At 38.3% G+C, this 19,913-nt stretch overlaps 1 protein-coding gene across 4 annotated transcripts; it reads right to left on the reverse strand.

Moving 5' to 3' along the window:
• Positions 1 to 618: 618 nt before the first annotated feature.
• On the reverse strand, positions 619 to 19,732 carry CCP110 (centriolar coiled-coil protein 110). 4 transcript variants are annotated; one of them, XM_075719329.1, is made up of 15 exons: positions 19,701 to 19,732; positions 18,597 to 18,748; positions 17,102 to 17,230; positions 13,415 to 15,059; positions 12,314 to 12,438; positions 11,982 to 12,171; positions 10,105 to 10,244; positions 9,612 to 9,728; positions 9,245 to 9,346; positions 8,851 to 8,967; positions 8,260 to 8,339; positions 7,588 to 7,650; positions 6,591 to 6,650; positions 5,940 to 6,022; positions 619 to 1,269 (listed from the first exon to the last, which is right to left on the reverse strand). In XM_075719329.1, the coding sequence occupies exons 2-15, from the start codon at positions 18,741 to 18,743 to the stop codon at positions 1,217 to 1,219; spliced, it is 3,051 nt and encodes a 1,016-aa protein (XP_075575444.1). In that variant the 5' UTR covers positions 18,744 to 18,748; positions 19,701 to 19,732; the 3' UTR covers positions 619 to 1,216. The 4 variants fall into 4 exon arrangements, with proteins under 4 accessions (XP_075575444.1, XP_075575445.1, XP_075575447.1 ...); XM_075719330.1 differs by lacking the exon at positions 19,701 to 19,732 and having other exon boundaries at positions 11,988 to 12,171; positions 18,597 to 18,791; XM_075719332.1 differs by lacking the exons at positions 5,940 to 6,022; positions 6,591 to 6,650; positions 19,701 to 19,732 and having other exon boundaries at positions 11,988 to 12,171; positions 18,597 to 18,791.
• Positions 19,733 to 19,913: the final 181 nt, after the last annotated feature.

Consider the following 19,913-nt stretch of genomic DNA (forward strand, 5'->3'; position numbering starts at 1 on the left):
CTACCAGTACTGTTACAGAGCACAACAGTAAGTACTGCAAAGACTTCCACAGCCAAGCTTTTCTCTATTGGACTTTGAATGTTAACATCATGTCTCAAATTCATTAAAAGACAGAAGTTACAGAATTCTGCTCCCCTCAAGTTGAAGGATTAATATCCATCAGTAGGAAGGCCAAGGCAAAATATGAGCATTATCTTCTCATGTCAGGTTTTCATAAATATGAGAGCGTGTTTGTTGGGCTTAGGTAGCGATTTCCACACAAACCCACTGCCCCCCAAACCATGATTTTGGTACAAGGGCCTGTTAGATCACAGTAGAAGAGAAACTGCTCAGAAAAATTGCAACTGTCATCAACAAAACATATCTGAATTATTATTACGGACATTCATTTGTAAGTCTGAAATGGTAGAACAATTAAAATCTGGCCTTCTGAAGTTTTTGTAGAACATACACTTCTCTTCATCTTGGCCAAAAGTTGTTTCCATAAGAAAATGCAGTAGACCACAAGGAAAAAAAATCCTAGGACTCCTCCAGCACAGTGGTTTGATCTACCGTATGTATAAATGCGCAATTTCAGTATAGTCATCAAAGTACGTCTGTCTGCCCAGCAGTTAATCTGCATCCATGTCTGTCCAACTCAGCAGAAATGCAAAACATTTAGGCCATTAGTATTTAAATTGAAGTAATCTCATTCATACAGAAAGTACATTCAAAAAGCCTCTGACAAATTTACTGATGTAAGAGCTCAGTTTTGTTTGAATTAAGGGGTTTTTTTCTTATTTAACTGCTTTAGCTTTATGGTATGAAACTAAAAATACATACACACAACTTATTTAAGGTGGCAGTCATACACAGAAATTGCTATTTTAAGTAATGCAAAAAGCATATATCAGACACAAGAATCACAGAGTGTGAAAAAGTCACAAATTAACTTAATGTTGCCCTGTGGTGGTCTTTAAATAAACAAGATTATGACTCTTATGTGTACACAGTAGTATGAATATATAGTAAGTTTTAACATGCAATTTTTCCACAAGTATTAGAGCTTCACAGCCCTTCATTACTTCAATAAGCTTATATTAATGTGTCATTGTCTGGAAACAACAAAGTATGTTTATCATTTCTAAATGTACATATAGAAGATGCAGTATTTGAATCAGTGCTGAGAATGCCATCATTAAGAAACAGCCATTTTATCCCAGTGAGTGCTGTCTTCTTAAATTGTCACAACATTTGGCTTCTTTCTTTGGGTTTTTCCTGCATATGCTCCTAAAAATAAAATAGAAACATTAGCACTTTACAATTAGTAGTACAGGTTTTTGTAACAGGATTATCCAACAAAGATAGGTGAAAATGTTTAGGACAATTTTTTTTTTTAAGCAGCATTATATATTCAGTGGCTACTTTTAAAATGACAGTTTTCATGTTACACCCAAAATGCCTTAAAAAAAACCTACCTATAGGTTTGAAAGTAACAAAATTTTATAGTATTTCCTTCCTCAGTAACTATTCCGTCTTTTCTGCTACTCTACAACATCTACAACTACAATTCACAAGTTTTTAAAAGATAAGTCTGTCACATCACCAAGACAGAGATTAAACGACTGATAAGTTTAACTATGCCAAGTACTACTTTTAAGCAAACTATCAATTAAAGAAATATTACAAGTCAAATATTTAAGATAACTTTCCTTTTCGCCAGCTGCCACATTAACAAACCAAGAGACAGTTGTAGGTTTCCATATGTCCATATACACAACCAGAATTAAAAGTGCAGTATGAATTAAGGTCATCAGGCAGAGCCCTTATAAAAGGAAAGCTGCTCAAGTATAAAAATAATAATAAAAAAAATGGCTCCACATGGAACAAATATATACACATATATATTTAGAAAGCCATGTTATACTATGCATAGCACAAGTATCTTCCAGTTATAACGGTTTAGCACTGCAGGCTGCTAAAAAGTAGCACAACTCAGCATTCATTAGGTTCAGGCAGTTATTGAGAGTGTCCAGCAATGTGAGCAAACATTTACACAAAGCAGTGAAAAATCATACTACATGGTGCAGAGCAGTGGAAATGGAAGACAGCCATGGAAGAGAAATAATTACCAGGCAATTAAATGAATGTGACAAAGTGCCAGTCCTTTCTAGGCTCTTCAGTTACTCTTTCTCAGAGTTGCAGTGGTTACTTACAGGTGTCCAAGGGCTACATTCAGCACAGTGCAAAGCAGCTTTGGAAATGCCCACAGAGACCTTACCGCAGCAGGATCCCTCACATCTGAACATTGTTTCCCGCTATACAAAAAGGCATTCTCGCTGGCCCAGCACTCTCCAGTGCTGTACTCTTCAGCTCACCTGTGATCTCGTAGGACAAACAACTAGGCTGACAGGCATGATGTTTTATTAGTAATTTAACAGTACCTCTTAACTCTCAAGTGCACTCCAAGTTACATAAAAATCTCACATACAGAATAGGACAGTATAAGGAAGTGTTAGAAACCCCAGCAATCTAGACTAAGGAATCGAAGCAGCCAAATTTTACTGAAAAGTTACAGTCCTTCTGAACACAATTATCACCCAACCTTTTCTAGTGGCAAGGGGAGCAATTACATGAGGCCTCTCTCCTATGACATACAACTGACTGGCTACTCACACATAGCAAGTCATGATGCCTTCCTGAAGCGCTGGCCTGAATGCCAACACACTTCACAGCACACACTGTCTCACACGGGTAATCTGCTCTCTGCTCACACTGGACAGGCACGCAGGAAAGACCATGCTTGGCCAAGTGCTGCTGCCACCCAAACGGTCTATGTGCCTCATGCCCCGTATTTCTTTTCCACCGCACTTACTCAGACCGGGCAGAAACAAAGGAGATTAATAGGTCTGCTTGCAGCAGCTGCCCGATCTCAACCACCTTCTTTCTAACACAATCAGATCACATTAAATGCCCTGCCTGGCACAGTTTGGAGGCTACTGACTGAGCATCTCTGTCCTATTTAAAATAATAAAAAAAGAATCAACAAATAAGGCTCTTTACAGATTTATTAGTTTGTAGTTTTCTCTTTACCACAGAACTCTGGACTGAAGGAGTACAAAACAACAAAACCTAAGTTTAGGATCACCAGCTGATTCCTCAAAGAAATGCCTTCTTGCCAGAAAAAGACAACAATCAATCAGAGTGGTATTAAAGCTACAAAGCACTTTGCAGACATAATTTAAAACAACAATCAGAAGAATGAAAAGAAAAAAAAAAAAGAAGAAAGTAGTTGGACGAATATGCTACTGTTTTCTTCTGAGGGTATGTCTCACATCTAATTTGAATGCATAAGTGACATTTATATACAATAGTTGTATTCTACTAACCTTCCTTCCCTTCTGCCCCTCTAATAAGCACAATTTAATTGGGAGTCAGGGATGAAAACAAGAAATTAAACAGAAATATTATGGGTTAGGAATATAGCAGGCTGACATAGTTGCAGATATAAATAAAACTCTGTATTGCCTAGACCAAACCACTGCTACAACTCTTTTATTTTCTGACGTGCACAACTTCCACTACAATAAGAGAAGCATAGGCATTTGTTTCGCTTTTTACATTTTCTTTTCAAATTGACTTGAGATTTTCTCTGTCTATAGTCTTTCCCAGACAGAACTTGTTGCCTCACTACAGATGACTTGCAAGATCTCTCTTGAAAAGATACTTTTATTACTTCAAAAAAACAGATTTAAAAAAAATACTCACAAAAAAACCCTATTCAACATACTGCCAAGCCTTTCACTATTCACATTTTATCCATATATAAAGAAAACCATGTTCTATTTAAATGTATTCAACTTCAGGCTTTTTCATTATCACAAAATTATGTGGATTATTTCTTTCACGCCAAGTGTTCCCCATCTAATAATTTCAGAATGCACTTCTATTCATTTAGTGCAAGTAGTCTAACCTACTTATAAAGGAGCATACGGAAGTACTGGTATAACACCATGGGGACACATGTGATGTCCAAACACTAAACGAGGTTAACATTGTGCAACCAGAACTAGGCAGCATACAATTGGTTAGACACATCTGCTTTAAGTTCCAAGCAGGCCACTATAGAAGGCATTAAATAGTTTTCCAGATATTCCACAAATAGTAATAAGGAAAGGCAAAGAGAAATTTAGAGATATATCCCAAAGGATTTTTTTCATTGCCAAGTATCAACTGTCACAACTTCGATAACTATGACTAAAATAAACTCGGACTTACTTAGCAGAGCAGCACACGCTGCCAACACAGAAGAGTGAGAAAGAATGCTTTAACTGGATGTCTGATGCCAGACGCAAATGTAAAAAACACTGTAGATCATTACGAGCTGAGCATGGATTATATGAGATTGGGGATGGCATCCAAATCTCAAATCAGTGCTAAACTTGACACTGACACCACCCTTACACTGCTACTCTTTTACAACCTCTGTAACAGTGTAACTGGTAGAGGTCTTGATTGTTTTGATGTCTCTGCTCTTCAGCACTCTCATTTACTAGTAATACCAGACACGTTTTTGCAAACTTGCAGATGAGAACTTGCCTTAATGGCTACCTCTGGTTGCTAAAATTATATTGCTTAATTTTCTTCTTTGTATTTCAGAGATACTACTTACTACCTTTGCTAATTTTTCTGTAGTGTCACTGCGTGCAAGTGAACAACCACCTTGCTCCACTTTAGTGGTGACAGCACTGCCAGTTGAACTGGCAACAGAAAAATAAATGAACAAACCCTGGTTGTAATCTCATCATTTACTCTTTTATTTCGCCCTCCCTTTTTTTTTTTTTTTGTCCTCCTCCTTCAAACTGAAATGCTACAGACGTGTATGCAGTTTCTTACTATACATCCTTCTACGGCCACTTCTCTTGGTTTCACAAAGTACCATGAAAAGAGCAAGCACTCTGGGAAAACATCATATTTCAACAGTGTACATACTGCCCTAAAATTCACAGATACTCCCTGCCAGCATTGCTCCAAGGCAGTAATAAATGGAGAATTTCCCTTATAGGACAGGTTTGATACTTAATACATAAAGATAATTCAGATCACTATGGAAAACAGCTGAAATCTTACTATATTCTAATTTGCCTTCTTTAGACCCAAAATTCCCAATTTTTATACTTGGCTTTTGGAATTCTCCTTCGAGAACAAAGTGTAACTAAGATCTTAAACAGTTTTAAAATGTATAAATCACTTTACCTTTTGAAAAATTAAGGTTTGTCACTTAAGAAATTTAAAATCTGATTAAAAAATTGAAATTGTATAAGATGTTTCGTAGCATTTTATTCCCTTCATGGCTGAACTGGCTGAAAACTGAGAGGTTTGGCACTATTATCAAACCTTTTTAACAAAAGGTAACCAATCGGTAATCTCTGTATGCAAGTACAGGAATACTCCACTTTTAAAATTGGGTCATTAAGACTCAAACATTTTGTAAGATACTACAGTAATATATGTAATTTTAGGACTGTATGATGACTGAATGCCAGCTGATATGTCTAAAACTGTCCTTTCTGTCCTTTCAATAGGTTTCATGTTAAAGACAAGTTACATGTGTGTACAGAACTAAGAATCAAGTGACATTAAGATTCTAATCCAATCTAAGTTTGACTACTATTAGCTTCTCAAACAGTTACAGTGAAGGTATCTGGCAAACTGTTTCATGACTGGGCATCTAGCGAGTGAAAGCAAATGAGCTGTGCAGTACATTCTATACACTGTGTTTACAGAATTTGAAAGTGGATGGTTAAGTTACCAGCACATGTTTGTTTAAAGAGACAGGTTAGATTTAAGACATAGCAAAGCAGGTGCACAAGAAAAGGAAAACAATATATCCCCATTTACTTTTTCTAGATACTAGTAACTTATTTACTATAAGATCCAAGCACCAATTTTCTACACACCTGAAACAGCCTTGTTAGACACTCTGCTCTCTGGGGCCTTCTTTCTATTTTGCTCAACCCCCTTCATTGAGGTCTTAGGGGTTCTAATTAAATATAAAAGAGTTAATAAGTCACTTGCATCGAAGTTGAAAGGCTGTATCCAAAAATATAAAGACACTATCAAACTGTGTTTGGCATAAAAACATTTTTTACAGTGTCCCACAGAGCTTCCTCCTACGTGTACAATTCCTATTGACATTATTATGGCTTAAGTAGGTACATTAAATAGGACAACATCTCCCCATGAACAGATTTTTAAAACTCCATTCAAGAAACCAATTCAGTTCAGATACTGTGTCATTACAGTCTACATTTAAAAATATACAAATTTCATTAAGTGGAAGCAAAGCTTCATGGAATGAATGTTACAAATAGAAATGTTGGAACACAGTGTAAATGGAGACAATACACAAGAGGATGAGAACACTAAATATTTTTTTGCAGTATAAGGTAAAACAAAGCTTCATCACTCTCAAAATACTGTGAGAAGTAATTATTTTCACTTTGAATAAGAGTTGCACCAGTACATATAAATATTATTCAGAAATCACTGTGCTCTTGCACTTTGCATTTACTTTTCATCTTTAGGCTATGAACATGCAGTGCCCTTACCCTTGTCTGCAAAGCAGTCTATGAACTGGGGCATTCTGTCCTTGATTGGGTTGAAGTACGCTGTTAAAACACAAACTTCTATTAGCGCTTTTTCCCTTCTTTATAAAAAAAAAAACCTCATAAGGAATACTGAATTATGCATCATGTTTCACATAATGAATTTCAGAAAGGCTAACAGGTTCTGTAATGCAGACAACATGTAGGCAAAAGTGGCAGCAATTAAAATTCCAGAATAGGATTACTACTTCCGCCCCTTAAAACAAACAAACAAAAGAGCACACAGATAAAACCCCCTCAACAGTGCCTTGGGTTCCTGGTCATTGACAAGAACATACAGGAAAAAAGGATTGAATCGCTTAAACTAGTCACTGAAGATTGAACTGCATTAGTAGACAGCATGTCTTCAAAGCTTTTGGGTAAGCATGGAATAAAAATAGTTTTTAAGGGATGCCAGGTACCCGACTTTTTATACTAGAAAAAGGTGCAGACAGGCCTCATAAGAGAAGGGCTACTGTCTTCCTGAACAGCAAATACTGAACACTGTAATTTCTGTGATCTAAGCAAACAATCACACAATCTAGAAGCAGGAACTTTTTCCCACCACAGAAGCCACTTCTTATCTGACAGCTTTCTAAAGATAAGCATACCAATGATTACATTGCAAAGTAAAGGGTATTAAGAAAAGCAGTAGCATCAAACTGAAGCTTAAGAGATACTAATAGTGTATCTCAGAGAAAAACCTTGAACCTGAGCACAGAGATTTAAAGCCATAAATAAGCAATTTCTGAAGATAAAATTTCAGAGCTGATTCGGAAGAAAATAGATCTTTTCTAACTTCTAATGAACTAATAAACCCCGTTCTCAGACCATGCTAAATCAGATTTCATTACTGTCTGTCATAACAGTGGCAGGAATTGAGCTGATGGCAAACCCGCACCACAGATCAAATATAAGACAGTTCTTTAAAAGCCTCCTAGTACAAGTAATCTTCACTCACCGGCTTTCAGGAGTTTTTTGTTTTATGATTATTTTTTTACTTGGCATTCCCATTTCTGAAGCTCTAGAGAAACAGAAGTATTGAAACATATTTAAATTATAAAATCATCATCTAGGTCTTAAACAGAAATAGTAAGAGAAAACCTACAAGAGGATCTCTATCTACATGTAATACTGCCAGAGCAATACTACAGATTATCACCTTTTACTCATGACCAAGCATAACACAACTGTTCAGTCCACTGTGTTGCACGATAATGCCTGCTACCACCCCCCCCAAAAACTTTGCCAGAGATATGCGACCAAGTATCTCTACTGCTAGGCACTTTAGAAAGATGGATAAAATAACTTGGAGCACTTTTTACAATTTACAAAATCAACCATAAACTAAGTGCACAAGGATGATTTTGCTCACCGCTGAAATAGAGCATAAACCCACAACTTAGAACAAATGTTTTTATCCCTTACAAACAAAAGTCTCCTAAAAGTAAGAGCGAACTACTATTAGTAAATCACCACACACATGAAGACTTTTTTTATTCATTCTTCCTAGGGAAGATATTAGTTTGCAAAGAAGCTGTTACTCCAAAAACTTCTTTTCACTGTTTCCAATGCCTCCTACCCATCCTCTTGCACCCCGCCCCCCCCACCACAAAGGGAGAACTGCACATACTTCATGTACTTTTTTCTGTCCAGAGATTTCTGTGTAGCTGTTGAAAGCGTCGCTCGCTCTCTCGGGCTCTTTACTTTATCCTAAAAAAGCAAAAGAACCGACAATAACACTACTTACTGCTCTTCTTGAGCTTAACCCCATCTGACCTGCCCCCTACTTAAAAAAAGAAAAAGAAAAACAAACCCCAAACCCCAAAACCAAACTAACCCAAAATTGCTTTCAGTACTAAGTTCATGTTCAGGCTAAATTCAAGGGTTTTTTTATTTTTTAAAATTAAAGGTTCTTCCTTATGAGATCAAAAATATTTGTGCCATAATGAATTCTTATTTAAAGTACAAATTTTCTGTTATTACTTTCACCATGTTTTTCATTCTATTTTTTATACATCTACACACTAAAAACTCCAACATATTAATCTCCTACTGCAGTGACCTTTTTTTTTTATTCGAAGAAAGTTACCTACAGAAGCATAATTAAACAACAATTTAGATCTTAAAAGCTTTTTACTGAGTAAGGAAGAATCTCTTAAAAGCAAAATGATTCAGTACTTAAAGTCTTAAAACAGTTCACATTCCCTTGGCTATAACACACCATCTGCCTGAGCATCTTCTCTTTACGAACTTCACGATCATGACGCAGAATATTCATTCTTTCCGATGCCTCCATCGTAAAAAAGATGTCATGGATGTCATACAGAGCAGCTCGCAGCTGGAAAGAATAATTAAAACTTTAATAAAATATTCAGTCCAGCTAACATTCCCATGGTTTTGGTCATCAAGCTTTTCTCGCTTTCAATCTAAACAACACACTTGAAAAGATAATTTTGAAATCTCTCTTAATGTATCAGCACAAAAATAGAATCTTCTCTTCACAGCCATAGCTTAAACCTTTTACTTTAAACAAAGTCACTGTGAAGGTTTTAGGTATTTATATTACAAAAGCAGAATAGCTAAGAAAGAAGAAAAAAAGGTTTAAATTGTGTCACCTGAGCCATTACTCTTTCATGAAGGGATGCATCTTGTGCTGAAACACTTCCTCTTTTTAATGGGGCTTCAGACTGAAAATTTTTTATGAACTCCATAGTATCCTGGGGAAGATGGGGAAAATAAGATTAAGCACCAAGCATAATCCTTCACAACGAAGGAATCATTACAAACTATACATATAGGACGTACAGCCTTTGTCTGACTTGGACCTTATGACACTAAGCAACGCAACACTCAAACACGTTCATGTGACAGACATTCCCAAATTCTTCTGAAAACAGAAAATGCATGATTTTGTCTCTCAGCTGAAGATATGAGCAAAAACAAACAGGAGGAGAAGCTGTATAACAAAAATGCTGATCTTACTTTTACAGTTTGCTTCAGATGTTTCAGTTTTTCTGTCTGCAGGAGTCTACGAGTGAGAAACCCCTTTGCCACAGCAGTGACCTTCTCGAACTTCACCTGTATCTCTGGACTGAAAACCTTAAAAGAAAAGAAGGTTTCTAAAGGTTCTAAACATTCAATAAAAAAGCAAGAATTATGAATTATTTCTGAAATAACATCAAGCATGTGACTTAAGTTTTCAAGTAAGAAACAAGCTGTTGATGAAGTTTTGGCTAGGCCAGAAGTACCCACCATAATACTAACTTAGCAGAAGCAATATATTGTTATATGATTATTTTGCATGTATGAATGAGAAAAGTATCCTATACAGTTCTCTTGTGTAATCAAAGTTGATAAAGGAAGGGATACCAAACATTTCTGTGAGATTTATTACTGCACAGCTATTATAAAGTTACCAGTGTCTTACAAAAACTAGAGGGCTTCTCAAGCTATAAACAAACCTTTTTTTCCTTACCTGAGTCCACCTAGTTTTGATCCTGTTACTTGGCCTAGATACTGAGGTTTTTATAACTCCACTACCTGATGGTCCCCAGAGAAAGAATGACGTTTCACTTGTTGAAGCAAAGGTGTTAGGTGTCGTAGTATGAGCAAAACCTGCATGCAAAGCAAAATATACAGCTCAACACACAGACTTGGTCCATAAAGTAATGACTACGTGTGCGTGTACACGTATATACATAAGATATATACACAAATACACAAATGCAGTGCTCCATAAAAAACAACAAATGCAGATAAAAATCAAGCACATATATAAACTTTAACTCTGGTTGCAGTCAGGAAGCCTTTTTGGGCTTAAGAACAACTAAGCTCCCAGTGCTGTTAGCTATTCTTATTCAAATTGAAGATTATAATACTTTTATATTGGGAGGAAAAACGTCGATATACTACAGCATGAAAAATCATTTACCTAGTGTTAAAATTGCTACAGAAAATCTTAATTCACAAAGCATCTCAAAGAAAATAGTTTTGAAGTGTTTAATATTGCTATCATGGATCGTAAAGATGAATAAGGTATAATCATATAGTTCAGCAATTTTACCCTCAAATAAAGTTCCTTTCCTGTTTGCCTGTTAGTATACCCAAGTGCCACCTGTGTTTGATAAGTGCATGTTAATACACTCAAGAAACAGAACTCAGCTCAAGAGGTAGCAGCTTTGTTTACAAGGTTGTCCTGGTTTTGGCTGGGATAGAGTCAATTTTCTTCCTAGCAGCTGGCATAGTGCTGTGTACTACAGTATGAGAATAATGCTGATAACACACTGAGGTTTTAGTTGTTGCTGAGTACTGCTTATGCTAGTCAAGGACTTTTCAGCTTCCCATGCTCTGCCAGGTGCACAAGAAGCTGGGAGGGGGCACAGCCAGGCCAGCTGACCCAAACTGCCCAAAGGGCTATTCCATACCATACGGCATCATGCTCAGTATATAACTGGGGGGAGCTGGCTGGGGGGCAGCAATTGGTGCTCGGGGACTGGCTGGGCATCGGTCAGTGGGTGGTGAGCTGTTGCATCCCTTGTTTTTCCTGGGTTTTGTTCCTCTTTTTGTTGTTTTCCTTTTCACTACAATGTATTATTGTTGTTGTTGTTATTTTATTTCAATTATTAAACTGTTCTTATCTCAACTTATCTCGACCCATGAGTTTTCCTACTTTTGCTCTTCTGATTCTCTCCCCCATCCCACTGTAGGGGGGGGAGGGTGAGCAAGCAGCTGTGTGGTGCTTGGTTGCTGACTGGGGCTAAACTGTGACAAAGGTCAATTATAGGCAAGAAGCAATCTGAGTATTTCCGAATGATTTCCTAGCAAAGTTTGCTAGACAGAAGACAAAAGAAACATTTCATAATGTTCTAGAACAGATGAGAGGTGTTCCATCAGCTATAGCTGTACTTCCTTGCAGTCAAGAGCCTCTGGCAGAGCCTTTCTAATCCTCCTACACAAATGAGAACACCTGGCCCACAGCTGTGCAGCTACCTGGAACAAGGATGAACATTCTGCGACATGATGCAAATCCACCTCCCCATCCTTGATCAAATCGGTTTACTTTTAGCTTGTTTTCCTCGAATATGTCCTATAACAATTATATACCAATGCAATACATGGAACAGTAAAAGGATGGCTGAAACTGTGCTAAATGCCAGCTAGACAAAGATGCAACACAGAATTTGTTTTACATATGCTGTCAATAGCTGAAGGCAGCAGCTGTCCGCATGTCCTGACCAACAAGTGCCCCAGGACAGGAACAATGCATTTATCATACAGTGGGGTGGCTGGTCCAGTTGAGCACTGCAGAGCAAAATATATCACAAACATTTAATCTATATTCTACCCTCTCACTTTTACCAATGTTGGTAGCATTTGCATTATGGACTGTCTCCAGCTGAGACTGCACACTTTCCAGCAAGCCACTCTCGCTTTTTTTCCTCCACTCCAACTCCATCCTACTGTTAATATTCACTTTGGAAATTTCTATTTCTGTTGTAGCAACCTTCTTTCCTTTCAACTTTCTCTCCTGCTCCTCCAGTTCCTACAAAAGAGAGATTCGACTATAAGACTATTTTTCTAACTCCAAAGCAAGAAAATAGACATTTTAAAACCAGTTGCTTCCTGAGAAACTGCAATACAACATACATGACCTTTGCTTAGATTTTTTCCTCTTCTTACATTACCTTCTGCAATTTCTCCTGTTCTCTTTCTTGTTCAGCTATAAGAATCGACAGTTGTTGTGCATGCTGTTCTTCAAGTCTCTTCCTCATTTCTTCAAAGGCCAACATTTTAGTTTTTAAAATATCTTCTGAGAAGATACATTACAAAGAATCAAGCATTACATATTTTCTATATGATCTTTGCCACAGGCATACATGCTTTAAACACGAATAATTTGCATCATCAGTAAAAAAGTACAACATATCTTTGACATCAAGTTTCCATTAAGTATTGCAAAGAACCTCGATATCAAGTTTCCATTATGTATTGCAAAGAACCTCGTCAGTTACTATAGTTCTTCAACGTATTTGCACGTTCATATTTGTTGGATAAGCACATGAATGGAACAGCAGTAACACCAACTGAGCCTATATTAAAAAAAAAAAAATCTAGCTCTGAGAATAGTATACCTACACTTGCTTGAGTGAATTAAAATGATTTATGCCACTTCAGCTTGATTTGGTAGAGACATACAGATGTAACAGTCTTGAAGTGGAAGACAATACCTATATAATGATTTGCAACCCATTCAAAGGTATATTCTTTTCATTTACACATGGTATCTGTTCTTTTAGTAGTCTCCGTTAGACCTAGTGGAATAAGACATCATTTTCTTAGTAAAACTAAATTCAGATTTCTACATTCAAATAGGAAATTGATATTTGTGGTGTCAAATGATACCCTTGAGAATAAATACAGAATTCACAAAAGTGATAAACAATGTTTTAGCTGATGCTTCCTCATAAATTGTTTAATCAAGCATTTGTTACAAATGTTATAAGACTTTTGACTCCAAGCGACTCCTGAGACAGCAATTATGCCATTCTGTAGCAGTTGAAAATGACTCAATGAGTGAGTTGAATTTCAGAATTTGTCATTAATTAAAAAGTAGAGAAACAATGAAGCTACTGGAAAAAAGATAATTTACACAGAATAAAATTTTAGCTTTTTGATATATATACGTATTTAGAACCACCAATGACTAATGATCATTGGGGTTTTTCCTAAAAGATCTATAAACAGAGAAGTATAAGAAAAACCCTCAACTACAGGAAATCTTTTACCTTTTGCCATACTATCAGGGGCTGCATTCTTGGTAATATAAACTGATCCCACAGGATATTTCTGTTCTTGCAACCACTGCTTCTCTTGTTCTTCCATTCCAACTGTTAGAACACAGGGATTGTTTTCTTTTTGGCAGTTGTCAGTGTCCAAATCAAGTCTACGTTTTACCTTTTCAAAACTATTTTCTAGAAACTGTTCGTTTGCTGGGGAAACACTTGGAGTGTCCATCTGCTGTCGCATATTCTTGCTCTGCATTAGTAGTGGGGATGGGTTTTCTACGTCGTAAGATTTATTGAGTTCTACTGGAGAATTACATTTAGTATTTTCTAGCAAACTAGACGGTTTGGTTTCATTCACAGCTAGGAGCTTCTGTGTTACTGTAGACTGACTGATGGCAAATGGCTCATTCAATTTTGGAGCTACAATATTAGTACTGGTCTCTACTTTATATGGCCCTCTGCTGTCCATGACTACCTGTCCTTCCATGGTAGCCGACAACATTCCTTTGCTTTCCAAGTGCCCAAACGAATGGCGATTTGGTTTACCAACCCCAAACCCATCACAAGGGCCTGAAGAATTCCTGTTGACACCAGGAACTCTGCTAGGGCAAACCATAGTGACGTCCACCATGAACTTTGGCACCGATTCAGACACATTATGTTTATCAGCGATATCTTGCATGATTAAATCCATCGCTCTACCCTTGCCTTTAGGACTCAACTCATAAGCATTCACAGGGTTATTTATAATGATGTGTCCCATGGATAAAGGTCTTGGGCGCCTTCGGTGCATTTTAGGGCTCATGCTTGGCTCTGGGCTCGGCAATTTGGCATAAGAGCCTGTGAGGCTCCTGACAATGCTACTGTCACGATCAAACATAGAAGTCTTTTTAAACTCTTCATCCGAATCCGAATCCACCAATGGGGGTGTTCCAACTCTCATAGGTATGTCCACTTTAGAAAAACTGGATAAGGTTGACATACTTGTGTTATTTGTATGAGTAGAGGCACCTTGGAGAAGGGTATTTGATTTATTGAGACTGGGTTTATCAAGTGTCAGAGCTGTGCAACTTCTGCCTGTAAGCTTTACTCTTTCTTTCACAGAGTCAGTTGTTTTAATGCCATCATTTTCTTTATCTGAATGACTTTCACTCATACTCCTCTTTGAATTACTTTTTGAGCTACGCTTGGTTTGCTCTTTCTCTATATACTCCCTAGATTTCTTCATCAGGTTCTGAAGACTCATTACGTATGGATCTTGGACTTCCTCATCTGACAGTGGCACTCCTAGTCCCTCTTGCTTTTGCAAAGCATGTGGCGCAAGTTTATTATGCACGTTGTCAGGAGATGCAGCCCTTGGACAAGGTACATCTTTTGAGAAGTGACTCTCACTTTGCTTTGAAATAACATTTTCTTCTGCTGCTTTAACTACTTCTGTCACACTTGATGTCACCTGCCCAGTAGTATCTGCTGGCATAGGTTCTGGTGTCTTTTCAAGCTCTGTGGGACCATGCCTTTCAGGAGAACATGCCAAATTGACATCTGATAGAGCTGTGAAGTCAGTCAAAGCTTTTGAGTCTGAATCATGGCAAGTATTCTCAGCCTCCTGTGCATTCACGTCACTCATGCTAGGTTCCTTCCTGATCTGCAAATAAAAGTTGAAAAAAAAAAAAAAAAATCACATATTTTCAATGAGTCTCCTCAGATTCTCAGATTCCTGCAAGCTTCGCCTGAATTTAAAAAAAAGAATGCTACCAGCTTAAAACCAATAAAAATTTTCACTTCAACTATTACCAATTTCCTACAAATTACTTACAGTACAGAGCTCTTTGCAATGAGAAAGAGGTTACTGGAATTAAAATATAAATGTCAATAATGGTCCACTCAGCATTTTTACTGTGTCCTGGTTTCGGCTGGGATAGAGTTAGTTTTCTTCCTAGTAGCAGGCATAGTGCTGTGTTTTGGATTTAGAATGAGAAGAATGTTTAAACACCGATGTTTTAGTTGTTGCTAAGTACTGCTTAGGCTAGTCAAGGACTTTTCGGCTTCCCATGCTCTGCCAGGTGCACAAGAAGCTGGGAGGGGGCACAGCCAGAATAGTTGATCCAAACTGACCAAAGGGCTATTCCATACCATGTGACGTCATGCTCAGTATATAAACTGGGGGAGGGGGAGCGGGGGAGGTTGGCCAGGGAGCAGCGATCGCTGCTCAAGAACTGTCTGGGTATTGGTCAGCGGGTGGTGAGCAATTGCATTGTGCATCACTTGCTTTGTATATTATTATTATTATTATAATATTGTTATTATTATCATTACTATTTTACTTTATTTCAATTTTTAAACTGTTCTTATCTCAACCCAGGAGTGTTTCTCACTCTTACTCCTCCAATTCTCTCCCCCATCCCACCGGGGCAGAGGGAGTGAGCGAGCGGCTGCGTGGTGCTTAGTTGCTGGCTGGGGCTAAACCACGACATACTGATACCAAGTTTCTGAATGCAAAGATGCTTTTTTCTTCATAAGGCAATTTGGATATATTCAAATAATTTTATGGCTTCAAATTATCTTGCAAGATTCCTCTTAAAATATGAAAACTTGTTTATATTAAATAAATGTAATTGAAAAATTTCAGCCTGAAATACAGACTAACCTATAGGCAACTAAGGACAAATCAACAAAATTCCTAACAAAAATAGTGGAACTATAAATAATGTGTTAATTTCTTTACTAATCCAGAGAAAATGAAATACGAGTTTTCATTCGTCAAGTACTTGGAAAAAACAACTTTATTTAAGTGAGAATTACATGCTACTTCTAGCCAGCATTTGTTTAAAAGGATTTTCACACTAAAATTATCCTACAGGTTATACTATGTGTTGCAACTCAATTATCAAGGGGACACCTGGGGTGGGGGGGGAAAGCTAACTGTTTTGTATTGAACATATGTTTGTGGTCTGCTCTTCAAATCCCAAGCCAGATGACTGTTGCCACCTACACTCCAGTAAACAATGCAAACTAGTAGATCTTGTTTGCCACCTTAGTAACTCAACAAATTCAGCGTTAACTGTACTTGTTTAAGCAACAGGTTAATTTAAAGACACTATTACAACTGTTGCAAAGACAAATAATACCACTTGATTAGATGTATTTAATATTCTTTTCAATTTAAACCTCTACTAAATTCATCATTGAAGCAGCAAAGAAAACAAAATAGTTGCGGTAAAATTATAAAGCTCACAACAGAATTACAAATTGTTGTGAAGGTAATTTTAATTCTGGAATCGTAAGGTTGAATATAGATTATTTTCTAACTGAACTATAAGCTTGCAAATAAAGCAAGACGGCTGCTCTAACACTGAGGGGTTTGTTCATCTGTTTTTACAATCTAGTTGTTTCAAGCACAGTTACAAGAGCAACGGTCAGTCATCTGGTGTGGTCTGTCTTTTGCATATACCAAAACAAGCAGTCAAAAGCAAGTCCCATGCATTACAATGAAGGTAGACATTATCACTAAATAATCAATTATCAAGTCACATAACACAAAATACTAGCAAATGCTGGTTCTGGATAGTTAACTGCTATTAATTTCATGTTTATATTGGTGAATACTTAAAACCCCAGCGCTTTCTCAAAATGTCTATAAGCAGAGGTTTTCTGTAAAGCTATAAGAAGGTTTTGGACTAACATTACCTGAACGTTTTCTAGAATCTCCTGAACACGATTCAATAAAGCCCTTTTCCGGGAGTTCTGTCTCCATGTCTCTAGGTCCAGTGCTTTCTGTTTATATTGCTGTATTTCCTTTTTCTTTTCAAGGGTAAGCTGCAAAACAGAGTGTAAGAAACATGGTTTATATCACTAAATGCAAATTTCAATACAGAATTACAGAAATAAATTAAAATAAAAACAACAGAACAAAACAATAGAGGAACAACAATCACCTAAGCCAAGACTTTGCGCACATTTTAAATGACAGCTTTTTTTTTTTAACCGATTATACTTCTTTTTAATGGAAGATGCACAAAATGCCTTCTTGACACACGTGCAAATGAACATGGATGTAAAATGTGATTTATGAAAAACATTTGCGTGAACCTTACATGCTACAGTACCAACCTCAAAGGACACAGGACTCAGACTGCAGGACAGGTCTTTCCCAGTCCTATACAGAGATGGGAGGTTTGGGAATCCTCTAGAGCCCTCTGTGACCTGTCTTCCTACCCATACTCGACTCAACTATTAAGCTCTATGAAGGACTAGCTCACACTTGCCCTCTTGAACCAGAGGTGAATTTCACAACAAGACAGAAATGTTTGCAAGCAGTCTTCTGGATCCTTTCAACAATCAGAATCTGAAAATCTGCTGAGTTACCTCTTTAGAATATGCAGTTTGGATAATAGTCAAAACTAGATCTACAAAACTACATCTACAAGAAATGGTTTCACAAAGTTCTATAAAATTAAGTAGTCTCAAGTCAAATTATGCATTTCTTCTATGAAACCTTAAAATATCCACCCATTTGTAAATGAAAAATATTACAACATATCATTTAGTCTCCAATGTATATTTGTATCACGATTTTTGGAGATTGTTGTTAGAGAGTCTCTCCATTCATACTTCCCATCACTGAAACAAGGGAGTCAGCTGCATTATTGCACAAACTACCAACAGTCTTCTACTTGGCTCTGTTTGCATTAAGCACAGAATGACTTAACGTAATTGATGAGCCTGTGAAATACATTAGAGGAAGCTGCAAACACATGAAAAAAAAAAAATTACTTAAAAGCTTTTTAACTATTTCAGTATTTCCTATTTGTACTTTTTTTTGGACCCTTTTAAACAAACTCACTTGTTCAATATTTTGAATGTCAATATGATTTTACATAAAGTTAAGCGCAGCAATAACATTCATCTATTTAATACCACAAACATTTTTACTCCCCTTGTGAAGATAACAAATTTCAAGAAATGAATGCAAACGTAGTCTATGTCAAAAAAAGTACATTTTATCCCTTCATTTGGTAAAATTAAGGCTAGGAATGCTTAGAATACACTAAGCAGCAGGCCAGACGATACCTCAAACAGAGCTGTACCTTCAGTATAATCATTACATGTGGACATCAAAGCTAGCGCCAATAGCACAGTAAGCACACGAAGTAAGAAAAACGAAAAAAAAAAAAATCCTTACCAGAGGGGAAAGCACAGGAACTCCATGGAACTGAATGAGGGAGATGTTTTTGTGCTGAACAGTGAAAGAGGTTTCACTTTTTATTGCCTCTTCTTGGATTCTGGAAAGATGCTTCTTACAGAATATTTCGTAGTCCTCCATCTTCATGTTAACTAAGTTGCAAAGAATAACATTACTCTTCCATGTACTTCCAAGACCATGAAGAGGAAACACCACCACAACTAATTCTATATCACTATATTCTGGGAAACAAATTATACATTAAAAAAATCAATTAAGTTTCTCTTTTCCCTATCGTTAACAAGAGCCCCATAGCTGGTTTCCCCCCCCCCCATATAAAAATAAAATCTGCATATATGAGCAACAAAAGATGATCACAGGTACATTGAGAAGAAAGCAAGCATTCAGATAATCAAGATTTACAAAACTACACATACTACAGATCATCTTAACAGTTTCCATCAAAGACTAAACCTTTAGAGTCTCCCACAACTATCAGATAGATCCTATCAACTGTAAAAAAAAATAAATAAAATTGCAGCCAAATTTTTAAAAAAATTTAAAAATAATTAAGCTAGTATTAAAGCAAGACCAGCCTTTATACTTAGGGGGCTGGGAGGAATTTGTGTCTCACTCCCATGAGCCTCCTCCTCGATTCCTCCCTGCACGAACGGACGCCAATACTTTCACCAAAAAAATAAATTACAGCCTAGTTTCCTTAGAAGAGCCTCCGTATTTCACACTGCCCATCCCGACCGGAGTAAAAACAGAGCCAAGCACCACCCGCCAAGGCCTGCCAACGCTTTTGTTCCCCTCGCACGCCGCTTCGGCCCATCTCCGTCTTCCTCCCGCCCGCCCCGGGCGCACCGAGCCCTCCCCAGGCCGCCCGGTAGCCCCCCCCGCGCCCGGTCCGGGCGGCTGCCTCCCCTCGCCTCCCCCCTCGGCTGCCCTGCCCACACCGCCGCTGGCAGGCAGGTGGCACCGGCGGGGCCGGGCCCCGCGGCCCTCCCCGCCCGGCGGCAGCGCGCCCAGCACAGCCGCCGTCCCCCCCGCGGGGCACGGCCCCCCCCGGGGCCCTGGCGCTGCCGGCGAACCGCTCGGTACCTGCGCGGGGCTCGGAGCCCCGGCCCGCCCGCTCCCCGCGGCCGCGCACCCCGGGCGCCCTGCGCGCCCCGCCCCGCCGCCTCCCGGCAACCGCCCGCCGCGGCCGCGCTTCCGGCCCGGCCCGCCGCGCTACAGGCCCCGCCGCGCACTGCCGCCCCGCCCGCCGCGGGCCTCGGGCGGGCGCCGCTCCCGCCATCCGCGCCGCCTTCTCCG

The sequence above is a fragment of the Pelecanus crispus genome, chromosome 11 (genome assembly GCF_030463565.1).
Source record: "Pelecanus crispus isolate bPelCri1 chromosome 11, bPelCri1.pri, whole genome shotgun sequence".
Classification (NCBI taxonomy): domain Eukaryota; kingdom Metazoa; phylum Chordata; class Aves; order Pelecaniformes; family Pelecanidae; genus Pelecanus; species Pelecanus crispus.

Excerpts from the sequence above, each read along its gene's own strand:
- CCP110 (XM_075719329.1), bottom strand. The coding sequence starts at position 18,743 with ATGAAGATGGAGGACTACGAAATATTCTGTAAGAAGCATCTTTCCAGA. Across the intron at positions 9,729-10,104 it reads TCAAAACTAGGTGGACTCAG|GTTTTCAGTCCAGAGATACA; the intron begins GTAAGGAAAAAA and ends TTTTCTTTTAAG. Across the intron at positions 6,023-6,590 it reads AGACTGCTTTGCAGACAAGG|AACCCCTAAGACCTCAATGA; the intron begins GTAAGGGCACTG and ends ATATTTAATTAG.